At 37.1% G+C, this 15975-nt stretch overlaps 1 protein-coding gene across 1 annotated transcript; it reads left to right on the top strand.

The window, feature by feature from the left end:
* The first annotated feature begins 203 nt into the window (after positions 1-203).
* On the top strand, positions 204-12883 carry LOC141364354 (D(4) dopamine receptor-like). Its single transcript, XM_073868931.1, has 4 exons — positions 204-923; positions 2394-2506; positions 7907-8508; positions 12599-12883. Exons 1-4 carry the CDS (start codon positions 696-698, stop codon positions 12808-12810), a joined length of 1155 nt encoding a protein of 384 aa, XP_073725032.1. The 5' UTR covers positions 204-695; the 3' UTR covers positions 12811-12883.
* The last annotated feature ends 3092 nt before the right edge of the window (positions 12884-15975 follow it).

Raw genomic sequence — 15975 nt, forward strand, 5'->3', positions numbered from 1 at the left:
TTTTATAATTAAGTAATATAAGTTATATATTAAAATATCCATTTATTACATTTACATGCTCTTATTTTAATTCTGGCTGAATTTTCAGTGGTTACGCATTCTTTTTTGCAAGCAATAAACATTTTATTTTGTAATAAACATTCCTGTGATCGCCTCAGCCACTCATGGTAAATGTCACTCCCACCGTCACGCGTGGAGAGATTATCACTCCATGGGAATCTCGCGTAAAGTCTGGAGATGCCAGCGGGCACCCTGCGCGTCACGAGCTTTATTCGCAGCCGTATTCATCAACTTTAACAAGTGATGTGTTTATGAAGACGAGCGTTTTCAATAACTGCGATAATATAATGAAACGCCGCGGTCGGTAATAATAGCGCGCAATAACGCGCGCACTAAGCTGCTTTAAAGACGCCGCGCGCACCTGGATGGAAATAGAAACGCAAGCCGGAGATCAGCGCAGGAAAACTTTTAGGCAAAATAATGAAGAATGAACAACGGTTCAAGGTCTTAATGTAGTTATCCAAGTCTGTGATTATGGTTAAATAACGGGACCCGAGCGGAAACGCGCGCAGTTCATCCGGATGCCAGAAGAAAACCGGGAATCGATTCAGAAATGATGGCAAAGAAGAAACTGGTTTTAATGCTGTGTGTTTTATGAAAGTATTGCCAGATGACGGATTATTATAGAGACAGACATGCCAGCCAACCTCACCATAACCAACCATACCACGAACTACAACTTCCCAGCACTCATATTCGGGATTGTATTGATTATTTGTATAATCTGTGGGAATGTTCTGGTGTGCTTGAGCGTTTACAAGGAGAAAGCTTTGAAAACCACAACAAACTACTTCATAGTCAGTTTGGCTGTTGCTGATTTGCTCTTGGCTGTTCTGGTTTTGCCGCTGTTCGTTTACGCGGAGGTAAGTTACACTGTACTGATGCGCACTTGTAAAGCATTGCATTAGCAATGCAAAGGTTATGGATTCGAGTCCCAGGGTGCATAGTTATTGATAAAAGTTATAGTTTAAATGCACTGTTGTAGACCAGCTTTCCTGATTATCATCTTAAATTGTTTGGTAAAGCTTAATTCACTTCTAAAAATACTAAAGGTGCTTCATTTTGGTTTTTTACCCTTTGTCTGAATGGTTCTTTAGGGAACCAAAAATGGCTCTTTTATTGTATTTACTTTTAAGCACCTTAATTTACGCCAGTGTAACTTTTGGTCATTTAATGTTGTTTTTTTGCCTGAAAACACTAATCGGCAAGGTTATTGCATTTTATTGTAGTTATAAAGAAATGATTGACATCTAAAACCAGCTAATCTTGTAATTTAATCTGTCTGAAACCAAACTGTTTTTTCTTTACAAGGGAAGTCTGTTATTCTGAAATATAATCAGAATACATGAGATACTTTCATAAATCGTAATGCTTTCTCAATTTCCTTAAAACTGCACTTTGACACCCTCAATGGTCAACTGTTCCCCTCGCGTGAAAACTTTGCAATCATCTGCAGTTTTGTTTCTGCCAAAACCAGACATCATAAACACACCGCACAATACACATTGTTGCATCACCCCAGGGTGCGGGCACAAGGTTTCCACTGGAGTGCCCAAAGAGGCCTCCGAAATAACAACAGATTGACATTCCAGTACAAAGTCGAGGCGTTGGGTCACCGTGTCCCCCAACTGGGATATCAAGGTGACTAACAGTTTTTGGAAACCATTTTAGGCCAAGGACATGTTTGAAACATCCTCATGTGGGCCAACCTCCGCTTGGTTAAAATTCACCACGGACTCACGGCTTCCACTTTGTAGGGCCAATGTGGGTCGTTGGCATGGGAGAGAGGCCATTACCAAAAAGCAATTAAGAATCTGTCCTCTTCTACAGGCCAATAATTAAAATGCCATTAAATCCTCCTCTCTGATGTTGCATCTCTTTTTTATGCGTTATGTGTATCTGCTACTCAAATGCACATCCGTCTGAGAGCATTTGGTGTGTGTGTGTATTTGGCTTTGGTTGTTGTGACAATGCCAAGCCGCTAATAGGGATATTAAGGTTCACAAACACTGCTGTGGTCCTCGGTGGAGGAGGTTCAGTATATATGTTCAAAATAAAGGTGCCATAGAATAATAATTTTGGGTAAATGTTCCATAAATAATCGTGGACATCCTAAGATCCTTTCTGTTTTACTAAAGGTTCTTTGTAGTGGAAACCGTTTTGGGTTTTTTTACTGAAAGATTTTTAGGGGAACCAAAATGGTTTTTCTATGACATCATTGTTAAAAACCTTTTGTAGCATCATTTTAGGAGTGCATGCATGTTCCTTTGGTGTTGCTTGTTGGTCAATGATGAAATTTTAAGACTGTGATTACTGAATGGTCAATCTCTCAGTTTCAGGATGGAGTTTGGAGTTTAAATATGACTATATGTGATGGACTCATGACTATGGATGTGATGCTTTGCACAGCTTCTATATTTAACCTCTGTGCCATCAGCATTGACAGGTGAGTCTTTACACATTAACATAACCAGTTAAAGGTTTGGACACAGCTGGGTGATTCTCGCGAAATTAGACTTGTGAGGTGTCATGAAACATTTTGATAAAAAAAGTAAATGCAAAATAAGAAGCATACAGCTACAAACATCTCTTCATGTTTTTTGCACATGATTTCAAATGACATCATACAAACCAATTTTGTTGTTTTTTCCACATTTAAGGGGAAAAATTTCATTACCGCAACGTGTCCATGACTGGATTTGTGTTCTTTGACATGGAAATATTTATAATTTAAAAAATCTAAAAAAAAAAAGGTTCAGTGCATGTTATACTATAAATGTTTACAGTAAAGAAACATGTGGTATTTGGTGATCATTGGTAAATGTAGAGACAATAATAAGGAATATAAAAATGTTATCATCCTCCGCAACAATTTTCAATCATTGTTTAAGCCCTCAAGGAACTAACGTATAAAAAAATTTGTTGTAAGGGACATAATTGACTGTGACACTCAAGATGGCTACCAGGTAAGCAGTTCTTGTTTTTTCTCTTCAGATAAAAGGTAAAATTTTGTTTATCATAGTACCTAGACAACTTTTTAGTTCTCATTACCAAAACATGAGTTTGTAAATGCATATATTTAATGTAATATCATGTTGCGGTAATGATAATTTTTGATCATGATAATCTAAAAAATTTAAATAATTTGATAGGAAATATTTTTTAAATCCTCTAAAAATAATGGTTATAGTAAGTTCAGACTTTAATATTATATGCAAAAAAAAATTGGCTTTCAGTTTTGCTGGACAAGAATTTCGTGAGAATGGATTTTGTGAGAATCATTCAGCTGTTTTTTTAATAACTATTTTTCACATTTATGAATGATAAGCTACTGTATAAGGTGTCTAAAAATGAGGTAAAACATCTATGAAGTGTACTTTTTAAATGGCATTAAAAGTAGTGCTGTAGCAGTTTTGGCAACCCGAGTTCGAATCCCGCCTCAAGGTTCTTTTGCTGATCTAGTACTGTCTATCAAATAAAGACAAAAGTGGCTGAAAAAACAGAGCTGGACACTTGTTGGCTGGTTTCCTTTACTCTCCAGCTTAACAGGTTTATATAAACATTTAGTTAAATGCAAATGTATTGGTCTGTCATTTGTAACTGTATAACAGGATACTTTTTTATGTAACCCTCCCAGCCCAGCGCTGCATGATGCGTGAGATGGCATCAATGTGAGCAATTTAAACAGTACACTGATTTTACGCCAGTGCCATTGCGCACAGTCTGGTTTATTTGTTGGGTGGTGTGATGTTCACATCAGGCAGCGGTCATAATTGTAGGTGTTTTTAAAGAAATTATGAAATAACATTCATGGAGAGTGATTGTTTTCGATTCTCGCTCACAGTCTTACACAGTCTCGGTCAACTGCATGTCTTCAACATCCACCTGCTGATCTGTTAGACTCAGCAGAAAGTCTCTGGAGAGATTAATAAGATATACTGTATGCTCAGGATGGCACTCTCAGATGTAAAACAGTATAAAATGTGTATAAAATGACCTATTGAAAGACCAAGGGGACTATTTTTGGGCCCTGCATAATATTATTGCACCTGCTGCACCCATGTTACGGCAGCAAAGTCCTTGATTATTACGCCAGAATAAGAATATAGTTCATAGCCATATTTGCCTAAAAATGGCAACATTTAATTTTCCGCCGGTCTTAGTACACGAAGAGTCAAGTTTTAAATAGGAAAATATTGAAATTCTTTGGTTATTTTTGAGGGCGATGCTAATGGTCTAATCAGATTTAATGGGTTATGCTAAGCTATGCTAAAAGTGGTACCACCAGACACGGAGATCGACTGAATAGATTCCAAAATGGTAAAAATCAAATGATTAATTTGAAAATGAGCATATTTTCAAAAAAGTGGTGTCCCTTTAAAAGTGAACACAACACTTGAACATACTGTAAATAACCCAGTAACAGTAATTCATTAATTTGCTTAAAGGGATAGTTCACCGAAAAATGGCATTTCTGTCATCATTTACTCTAAAATGTTGTTTCAAACCTGGATAAATGTCTCTGTTCTGCTCAACACAAATGAAGAAATTAACCAAACAGACCTGGGGCACCATTCACTTCCATAGTATTATATTTTCTTCATTTGTATTCAGCTGAACAAAGAAATTTATACAGGTTTGTACCAACTTGAGGGTGAGTAAATTATGACAAAATGTATATTTTGTTGGTCAGCTATCCCTTTAAAGGCGAGGTGCGTGTTTTTTGTAAAACACGTTGGAAAAGGGAGTCGGGCCGAGTACCAAAACACACTTGTAGCCAATCAGCAGTAAGGTGCATGTCTACTAACCAACATCGTTGTCTGGGTTGCGAAGGTCCAGATTCTATTGGGTTAGGGGCGTGTTTTTTAGGTAATTTCAAATGTCAACATTGGCTTTCAGAGATCATGCACCCCGCCTTTAAGTGTTATAAAAATAATGTCACAATGCAAAACCACTGAAAATGGGCTTATCATGTCCACATTTTAAAGGAGAGCAAAGTGATTTTATTTAGTTTTAATGAGGAAAAATATTAAAATTCTTTGGTTATTTTTAGCACGATGCTAATGGACTAATCAGATTCAATGGGTTATGCTAAGCTATGCTAAAAGTGGTACCGCCAGACCCGGAGATCGGCTGAATGGATTCCAAAACGGTAAAAATCAAATGATAAATTCAAAAAAGTGGTGTCCCTTTAAAAGTGAACACAACACTTGAACAAACTGTAAATAACCCAGTAGCAGTAGTTCATTAATGTGCTTAAAGGGATAGTTCACCGAAAAATGGCATTTCTGTCATCATTTACCCTAAAATGTTGTTTCAAACCTGTATAAATTTCTTTGTTCTGCTCAACACAAATGAAGATATTAACTAAACAGATCTGGGGCACCATTCACTTCCATACAGTAGTTTACTTTAAAATATCTTCATTTGTATTCAGCTGAACAAAGAAATTTGAGGGTGAGTAAAAGATGACAAAATGTATATTTTGTTGGTGAGCTATCCCTTTAAAGGCGGGGTGCCTGATTTTTGAAAAACACTTGGAAAAGGGAGTCGGCCGAGTACCAAAACACACTTGTAGCCAATCAGCAGTAAGGGGCGTGTCTACTAACCGACATTGTTACCTGGGTTGTGTATGTGTGGGGCAGGTCTATCAAAAGAAGGTCCAGATTTTATTGGGGTATGGGCGTGTTTGTTTAGGTGATTTCAAATGTCAACATTGGCTTTCAGAGATCATGCACCCCGCCTTTAAGTGTTATAAAAATAATGTCACAATGCAAAACCACTGAAAATGGGCTTATCATGATTTTATTTAGTTTTAATGAGGAAAAATATTAAAATTCTTTGGTTATTTTTAGCACGGTCCTTATGGTCTAATCAGATTCAATGGGTTATGCTAAGCTACGCTAAAAGTGGTACCGCCAGACCCGGAGATCGGCTGAACGGATTCCAAAACGGTAAAAATCAAATGATTAATTTGAAAATGAGCATATTTTCAAAAAAGTGGTGTCCCTTTAAAAGTGAACACAACACTTGAACAAATTGTAAATAACCCATTAGCAGTAATTCAGTAATGTGCTTAAAGGGATAGTTCACCGAAAAATGTCATTTCTTTCATCATTTACTGTAAAATGTTGTTTCAAACCTGTATAAATTTCTTTGTTCTGCTCAACACAAATGAAGATATTAACCAAACAGATCTGGGGCACTATTCACTTCCATACAGTAGTATTATTTTTTTCGACCAAAATTTACTTTAAAATATCTTTATTTGTATTCAGCTGAACAAAGAAATTTGAGGGTGAGTAAAAGATGACAGTATATTTTTTGGTGAGCTATCCCTTTAAAGGCGGGGTGCCTGATTTTTGAAAAACACTTTGGAAAAGTGAGTCGGACCGAGTACCAAAACACACTTGTAGCCAATCAGCAGTAAGGGGCGTGTCTACTAACCCACATTGTTGCCTGGGTTGTGTATGTGTGGGGCGGGTCTATCAAAAGAAGGTCCAGATTCTATTGAGGTAGGGGCGTGTTTGTTTAGGTGATTTCAAATGTCAACATTGGCTTTCAGAGATCATGCACCCCGCCTTTAAGTTTTATAAAAATAATGTCACAATGCAAAACCACTGAAAATGGGCTTATCATGATTTTATTTAGTTTTAATGAGGAAAAATATTGAAATTCTTAGTTCGATGCTAATGGTCTAATCAGATTCAATGGGTTATGCTAAGCTACGCTAAAAGTGGTACCGCCAGACCCGGAGATCGGCTGAATGGATTCCAAAACGGTAAAAATCAAATGATTAATTTGAAAATGAGCATATTTTCAAAAAAATGTGTCCCTTTTGTAAATAACTCATTAGCAGTAATTCAGTAATGTGCTTAAAGGGATAGTTCACCGAAAAATGTCATTTCTTTCATCATTTACTCTAAAATGTTGTTTCAAACCTGTATAAATTTCTTTGTTCTGCTCAACACAAATTCAGATATTAACCAAACAGATCTGGGGCACCATTCACTTCCATACAGTAGTATTATTTTTTTTCGGCCAAAATTTACTTTAAAATATCTTCATTTGTATTCAGCTGAACAAAGAAATTTGAGGGTGAGTAAAAGATGACAAAATGTATATTTTTTGGTGAACTATCCCTTTAAAGGCGGGGTGCCTGATTTTTGAAAAACACTTGGAAAAGGGAGTCGGGCCGAGTACCAAAACACACTTGTAGCCAATCAGCAGTAAGGGGCGTGTCTACTAACCGACATTGTTGCCTGGGTTGTGTATGTGTGGGGCAGGTCTATCAAAAGAAGGTCCAGATTTTATTGGGGTAAGGGCGTGTTTGTTTAGGTGATTTCAAATGTCAACATTGGCTTTTAGAGATCATGCACACTGAAAAAAATGATTCATTCAATTTACTCAATTTTTTTAGGTAAGTGGTTGCAATCAATTAAGCTACATTTAAACAAAAAAATTAGAAAAAAATAAAATAAAAAACTTTTGTTTAAATGTAGCTTAGATAAATTGAATGCAACCACTTACCTTTAAAATTAAGTAAATTAAATGAATCATTTTTTTCAGTGCACCCTGCCTTTAAGTGTTATGAAAATAATGTCACAATGCAAAAGCACTATCGTGTCCACATTTTAAAAGAGACCGAAGTGATTTTATTATTAGCACATGTAATAAAGGTATTATCAGGTTAACCGTACTAAGTGAATAAGACATTCAACCAGTGGCTTAGCTACTGCTGAACAGAAGGTGTCTGTATGGGCCAAGAACGTTTTTGATGGTGTTAAATATTTTGCCCCAGTGTTGTGTTGTTGTTGAATGCAATCTTCTTTACGATTCACTGCAGGTTCATCGCTGTGTCCATCCCTCTTAATTACAACCGCAAACATGTGGACCATCGACAGATTGTCCTGCTATCAGCCACGTGGATCTTAGCCTTGGCCGTGGCCTCGCCGGTGATGTTCGGAATCAACGACATCCCCAACAGAGACCACAGCGAATGCAAGCTGGAGGACAACAATTACGTGGTCTACTCCTCCGTCTGTTCGTTTTTCGTGCCCTGTCCCATCATGCTGTTGCTGTACTGCGGGATGTTTCGCGGGCTGAGGAACTGGGAGGAGGCACGAAAGGCCAAGCTGATGAGCAGCATGCAGGCCTGCAGAAAACTCCAGGAAGCAGAATCGTTGCAACCCCTGTCCGGACTTCCGCCTCCTCTACCGCCCATCATCGACAAAGACCTCGCTGATATGTCTCTGGATGAGCTGGATCAGGACCAGTATCCCGACTCGGACAGTCCCTACCAGGTGGACTGTAAAGACGGAGGAGTGTCCATGCTGGCGTACCCGGGTGAGAGCTATAATGAAGATCAGAACCGGAACCGACAGAAGAAGAGAGCAAAGATTAACGGACGGGAACGGAAAGCCATGAGGGTGCTGCCTGTTGTAGTAGGTACGTGTGATTGTTTCTTTTGGTTAACAGGAAATCCTATCTCTGTATATAAACCCAAATGTACTGGATTAGCCATTTATAAGCATTATAGAGAATTAAACTTGTCCGTACCCAAGTGTAAGAGTATAGACAAAGGAAATAAAAAGAATCAGATTCATTGTGATTCTGTCATTTAAAGGTGCAGTGTGTCAATTTTAGCGGCAACTAGTGGTGAGGTTGAAAATTGCAACCAACGGCTCAATCCACTGCTCACCCCTCGCTTTTGAAACGATGGTAGCCGTCAGTGTAAAAACATGTCATCAACGGAGAGAATTTAGTAAAAAAGTTTGTCGGCATAACATGGCGGCACAAAATGGCGACTTCCACGTAAGGGGACCCTCTGTGTATGTAGATAAAAACGTCTCATTCTAAGGTAATAAAAACATAATGCTTATAAAAAGGTCTTTATTCACCCCTGATAATATAGTTTTGTATATTATTTTGCATTTCTGTCAAGAGATCCTTCTAAAAATTACACACTGCACCTTTAATTTATCTCTGCCTCTCCCTCTATGTCTTAAGAGGTACAGTAAGATACGAGTACTGTATTTACTGTACAGACACGCCATATGTGCTGAAATGTGTTACTGCTTTAGCTCTGATTGGCTAATCATTCCTCACCAATCCTCCAATGGGATTATGACGTAAGCCGCACTTCAGTCCAGTCGGCGGTGTTGGGTCAGCTGTCACTTTAAGACAGACTCTTATCCTCTTGACGGGTTGCCGATGATGTGAGAACTCTGTGAGATCAGACGGTACAGTACTGACAGTTCTGGCTGATCTCTTCTGCCCCGGGCAATTATTGTCAGCTTGAGAAGGAAAACAGAGGGGCAATTGAGGGTCAGGATACCCATAATGCACATGACCAGTCATCCAATCCCATCTCAAAACAGATCATGTGTAGTAGAGGCAAACCCGCAGGAAAGTGTTGATTTTTCTGAGTTGTGTTTTATTTAAGTATCAACCTATACCTTAAAAGTGAAAGCTGCTTTATTAAAAAACTTCAATTAATATCACCTAAAAAATGTAGTTTTATAAATTAAAAACTTTAAAAGTGAAAAAATTATAATGAAAAAAAATAAAAATAATTACTTCAGTTGGTAACACCTAAAACATTTAAATATTTTGAATGAAAGTGAGAAAATTTTAGTTGAAAAAATGTTTAGGCGTTACCAATTGAAGTAATTTTTTAAGTTGATGCAACTAATCGTTTAATCGCAAAATAAAAACTTTTTTCTGCAAACAATTAGTTGCGATTAATCGTTATGCAGCCCTAAATCTAACTTTTGTGTTTTCAGTGTAGTCTCAGATATTTCTCATACAATTGCTTGGGAGACATAAAAATAGAAACAAATGAGACAATTGTTAAAATATATTGAGTATGGACCTGTAAAGTTAAAGTCGCAATGAAATTGAAATGAAAAACTATATAGACGGTTTCATCGGAGGCACGTGATACACGTCTGGATCCTAACCTTACTTCCGGTTTCGTTTTTTTTAAGGTCTGACTAGTTGCTAAACTGATCTCTTGAACAAATGCCTCGTCGAAAATACCAAATGTTTTGATTTCCTAGGTAATCTATGTGTTGTTTTTTTGCTTGTTATATAAATAAACTACGTTTAAAGGACTTTGTTGTTATTTATTATTAGCGGAGTTTACCGGAAGTTACGTGCAGCCGCTTGTTTATGTTGTTACTGCAGAAACGGTCTATATATATTTTTAATATTGTGGGATTATTAACAAATGACTTATCTGTGAGCTTCATTATTTTTTTAAAATTCGTGTGTGCTCATAATCTTTAATCAAAAATGTAAATCTCCTCCCCTCCTCAAAACGATCTCTCTTCACTTCCGGTCAAAAGTATGGCAGGTGGGCGGGGTCCGGGAGAGGATCGCAGCGATTAGCAATTAGCAACACGACCCAACTTCAAACGATCCAATCAGATCTCGATGGACAAATTCAAATCCAGCCCTGCCTTATTTCATCTCAAAAGCCGTTTCATTCGGATATACGTCACCACGGGGAAAATTAGGCAATCGCTACTTCCGTTTCATGGCGACTTTAATGTGGATCGTATGGGTAAAATAATCAGGACTTCTGTAAATTTGATGAGAAGTGTTTGAGTTCATAGATACCAAGCCCCTAAGTTGACATTGGAGTAAAAAAATTTAAAGTTTAGTTTCATGTGCTCAAACTGCAAAAAATGATTTTCAAGAAAAAAAACATCTGTATTTTTCTCTTGTTTTCAGTAAAAATATCTAAAAATTAATTTTATATTTTTGGTCTAAAAACTAGACTTATTTTCTTGGGTGGTTTTGCTAATCAAGAAAAAGCATCTTAATTTAAGAATTGTTAGATATTTTTACTGAAAACAAGAAAAAATACTAAGAATTTTTTTCTTGAAAATCATTTTTTGCAGTGCACATGAAACTTTCATGTGCTCACGCAAAACCTTCATGGTTTAGTTTAGTTTCGCGGGCGCACGTGATCTATTTTGCGTGTGCATGTGAAACTATCACGAAGGTTTCACGTGTGCACGCAAAAATAAACGCAATAGTTTAACGTGCGCACGCGATAGTTTCGCGTGCGCACGCGATAGTTTCACATGCACACACAAAACTAAACTTTATTTAATTTTTGCTCCATGTCCCTTAAGGGCTCTGTACATAGGTTACGCTTTACAATAAGGTGGTATTTTTTAACATTACTAAATGCGTAAGCTCACATGAACTAACAATGGGCAATATATAGTAGTTTGTCAGCATTTAATAATCTTTGTTAAATGTTCATGTTACATCCTAGAAAATGTATTAGTAAATGCTGAAATTAACATGAACTAAGATTAAATTAAAGTATTTTATTTTTGTTTATTTACTCTAATGCATTAACTAATGTTAACAAATAAAACCTTATTGTAACCTTCATATTGAAATCAATAATGTTGGCTTTTGATTACAGAATTGGCAAATCTGAGTTCAGTTTGAGATATTGTTAAGATCTTTTCTGAAACTTTAATTGAGACATTTAATTTGACATTCTTGTTCTCAGGAGAGATGTCTGAGATGCAGGAGACTTAAACAAAAGTTTTCATGTGATCTTAATTTAATCTCATTGATGTTTAGGAGAAATAACTGAGATATAAAAGAGATCTTATCTGTGATTTTTCTTTGATATAATTGTGTGTTAGAGGCAAATATTAACTTTAAATGTCAGGGACTATATGTTGCACTCAATGACAAATACATTATATATCTACCATATTGATGTTATTAAATGGGTCATGAAAATATAAAAAATATATGGACACAGACTTATAAATTGCCAGATTTTCACTACACACAGTCAGAAAAAATGTACACCTTTGCACCTTCAGATGGTAGGACCTTTAAAGTGATGCTTAGGACCATTTTGTCCATTTTTCTGACAGTAGTAAAAATGTGGCAACTTATATATCTGTATCCATACTTTTTAATATTATTATTATGACCCTTTTAATCAAATCAATAAGGTATGATCTGTATTTGCCATTGACGTTGATGTCCTTTAGCCATAACGGTATATAAATTATCACACAACAGCTTGTATTGTATTTCTTCATTACATTCAGTTTGCACAGAAGGCCAAAATGGTTTAAATTGAACACATTGATCAGTGATAAAGACCTTACAAAATGAACTATTGTTTTATTACCTAAAAATGGGCTGTTTACATACACCTCGGGTCGCCTTACATGGAAGTCGCCTTAATGTTTCTACATTGTTTCTACAAACAGCCCTACGCTGTCTCAGGCGATGACCTGTTTGTCCTGTGGCGGCTACCGTAGCTTTATGCGTTTCGAAAAGGAGGGGTGAGCTGTGGACTTAGCTGTTGGTTGCAATTCACAGTCTCACCACTAGATATCTACACATTGGACCTTTAAAATATGACAGAATAAGGACATGACTCGTTGTCATGAGATGAATGTGATTCTTTAGATTTGTACTGTATCTATGCTATATTTTAAAACATAGCGTGTGGTTTATCTCATTTTTACCCGCTGTACTTCTACAGGTGCCTTTCTGTTCTGCTGGACGCCGTTCTTCGTAGTGCACACTATGAGGGCTCTCTGCGAGGACTGTGACATCCCCAGTAGCGTCACAAGCATCGTCACCTGGTTGGGTTACGTGAACAGCGCCCTCAATCCGATCATCTACACCGTCTTCAACACGGAGTTCAGAAAGTTCTTTCGGAAGTTTGTTCCGACTCTGCCCAGCTGCTGCTAGCCTGCTAACCGCTAACAGTTTATGAACAATCGAAACGAACCCAAAAATGTGAATAAACCAGAGATAGTAATGCGTTGTGTAAATACAGCATGTTTTATGATATAATTATGAAAGTATGCTTATTGCTGCAATTATATTTACTCATTTAATTTTGTAAGTTTACGTTTTGAGAACTGACATCGTTCATGAAATATGTGCAGAAGGAATTTTCCTGTCGTCCCGCAAAATTAGTTTCTAGATTATGAAACATTTACATTCATGCATTTGGCAGATGCTATTATCCAAAGCAATTTATAGTGCAATACATTTTTTCAGTATGCGTTCAGTTCCCTCGAATCAAACCCATGACCTCTTGCGTACGCAATGCTCTACCAACTGAGCTACTATTTTATTTTGATTTGTTCTGCATGTGTTTTATAAATAAGGCCAACGTAGGCTTTCTACGAAAACAATGTCTGTGGATTAGTTTAGTATACGACAGTGAACTTTGCCATTACTGCAGTTCTTCTCACACATGATGGAGATTGTAGTGACCTGGGTTTGATTTTTTATCTTGCAATCTGATAAATAAATGTTTTTCACAGACAAGAACCATTTCGTACTGATGTCCGAAAGAGGAGATTATATAAAGGTGGATATTCCATCACTTTCAATTATTTACAGTCTATCAGATTCACATAACAAGGGTTTTTCCTCCACATTCTGATGACCAAGCATCTCTTCCTTGCTTCCTTCCATCCCATCATCAGTTTTCTGTCATCCGTCTAATGTTTCCCTCATTCCTTATGCCACGTTTGCTTTTTATTCCAAAAACATTAAAAAGTAATTTCCTTAAAAGTACAGCCGCGAGTGACATCAAGGTCAAAGAGAGATAGAGAGATGTCCTTCTGTGGCACGGGGGCCAAGTGATTTCCTGATGCTTTTAAAATGAGAGACGTCAAAACTTATTATGCTCTAAAAAGCCATGGCGGCAGTCGCTGTCTGTCCGGGTTCAATCCATCCTCTGTCCTCCATGCAAAAAGATGGAGCGCTGTCAAACAACACCTGTGACGGCTGGCAGATGCCAGGCAGTAAGAGAAGGATCCGGATGCAGACGTCTATCTTTGTCCTAGAATATGTTTCTAAAAATAATTATGAGATCTTAAACCTTTGATCTAAATATAGTCTTAAGGTATTGTTGAGATATCTCATGTACAGTAAGATTGCAGACATCTATTTGCATTTGCTTTCGTTTTATGGTGTTGGGTTATATCAGTGTTGGGGAAAGTTACTTTTTAAAAGTAATGCATTACAATATTAAGTTACTCCCCAAAAAAGTAACTAATTGCGTTACTTAGTTACTTTTCATGGAAAGTTACTTTTTAGTTACTTTTAGTTACTTTTGCGCTACTGTTTTTGGCTGAGGCTTGGTCCCTTTCAGGCCTTGCAGGTGTTTTTATGACTGAAAAGTTCTGCATTCAGAAATTGCATATTTCATCACAAAAATGTCGAGCTCCTGCCATCTCAGTTTCTGACTCAAAAGGTTCTCACACAGGCGTGTACGCATAGAGTACATAATGTGACTACGTTAAGTTTAAATGTGCAGTGTGTAAATTTTAGCGGCATCTAGTGGTGAGGTTGCGAATTGCAACCAACGACTCAGTCCACTGCCCAACCCTCGCTTTTGAAATGCATAAAAAAGCTACGATAGCCCCCACCGGACAAACATTTCATCGTCGGAGACAACTTAGTTAAAAAGTTTGTCCGTTAAGGGCTTCTGTAGAAACATGGCGGCACAAAATGGTGACTTCCATGTAAGGGGACCCTCAGTGTATGTAGATAAAAACGTCTCATTCTAAGGTTATAAAAACATAACGGTTCATTTTAAAAGGTCTTTATTCACCTTTATTACACGGCTCTCTGGAATGCTTGATTCTGATTGGTCAGTTGAGACATTTGCAGGTTCGTTCTTTTCAAATAATAACCGCTCCAAAGTAATAACGCATAGCCGGACTACTTGTATGTTTAAAATCCCTCCGCGTCAACAAAGATTAATGTTTGGCGCCATCTTGTGACAAACACTGGACAACCACAATTAAGAATGGAACATTTTGACATTAATTTTAACATGTACGGAAAAAACAAAACATTTAAACAGTGGATAGAAGAACGAACAACGACAAGACACAGAGAGCTTACTGAGACTGAACTTGACAAAATAGAGCATGACAGCTACGAAGCCAACACCAAAAAAAAAAACAGAATGGTCATTAAAACTTCTCAAAGACTGGCTTAAAGAGAAAAAAATGGAGACAGACAAGTATGAAGCAGAGGATCTTAATAAGGTATTCCGATCATTTTATATATTTAAATCCGCTTTGCGTCGGGTCCTGATCACACTGTCGGGGCTTATTTCCCAATAACTACCGGCTGCCTCTACATTATCCCTTACATATATAGTATACTGGTAATATAGTTTTGTATATTATTTTGCATTTCTTTGAAGAGATCCTTCTAAAAATTACACACTGCACCTTTAATTCAGTAATTTAAATCGAATTAATTAAACTTAAAAATTAACTTAACATTACTTTTTTTTAAAAATAACTCAAATATTAATGTGTACATTTAAAAAGTAATGCGTTACTTTACTCGTTACTTTAGAAAAGTAATATTATTATGTAATGCACCCTCCAAAATAAACTACATACACTGACTGAGTCACACGATTCGTGTTTTGCTGATGGGTTATCTCACCAAGCAACTGAATTGAATCTTCCCAACAGAGTCACAAAGAGCATAAACCCTCATTATCACTCTTATTACTGGCATACCCGAATAGGCTTGTAGAGAAATGCCAGAAATAAAGACAAGCTTTAAAGTAAATGTCACATCCAGCAGGAAACACTATGACTGCGGCCCATTTTTCTTTTAAGAAGAGAATCGGATCTCCTGTTGATGAAACACTCCTGCTGAGGTAAACATTTGAATACAGAGCTGGTGGAAATGATACACAAACATAGAAGAGGGTAGGTGTTGATGTATTTGTGTGTTTTGGGGTATAACTCACATCTTGCAGCGCATTTAAAGCTATTTTATCAGTAGGCTACTGTATGTGTGTGTTGTCTGGGGATTGAACCCATGATTCTTGTGAGGGGTTACGCAATGCTGTACCAGCTGAGCAGC

This window comes from Misgurnus anguillicaudatus, chromosome 6 (genome assembly GCF_027580225.2).
Source record: "Misgurnus anguillicaudatus chromosome 6, ASM2758022v2, whole genome shotgun sequence".
In the NCBI taxonomy this organism is placed as follows: domain Eukaryota; kingdom Metazoa; phylum Chordata; class Actinopteri; order Cypriniformes; family Cobitidae; genus Misgurnus; species Misgurnus anguillicaudatus.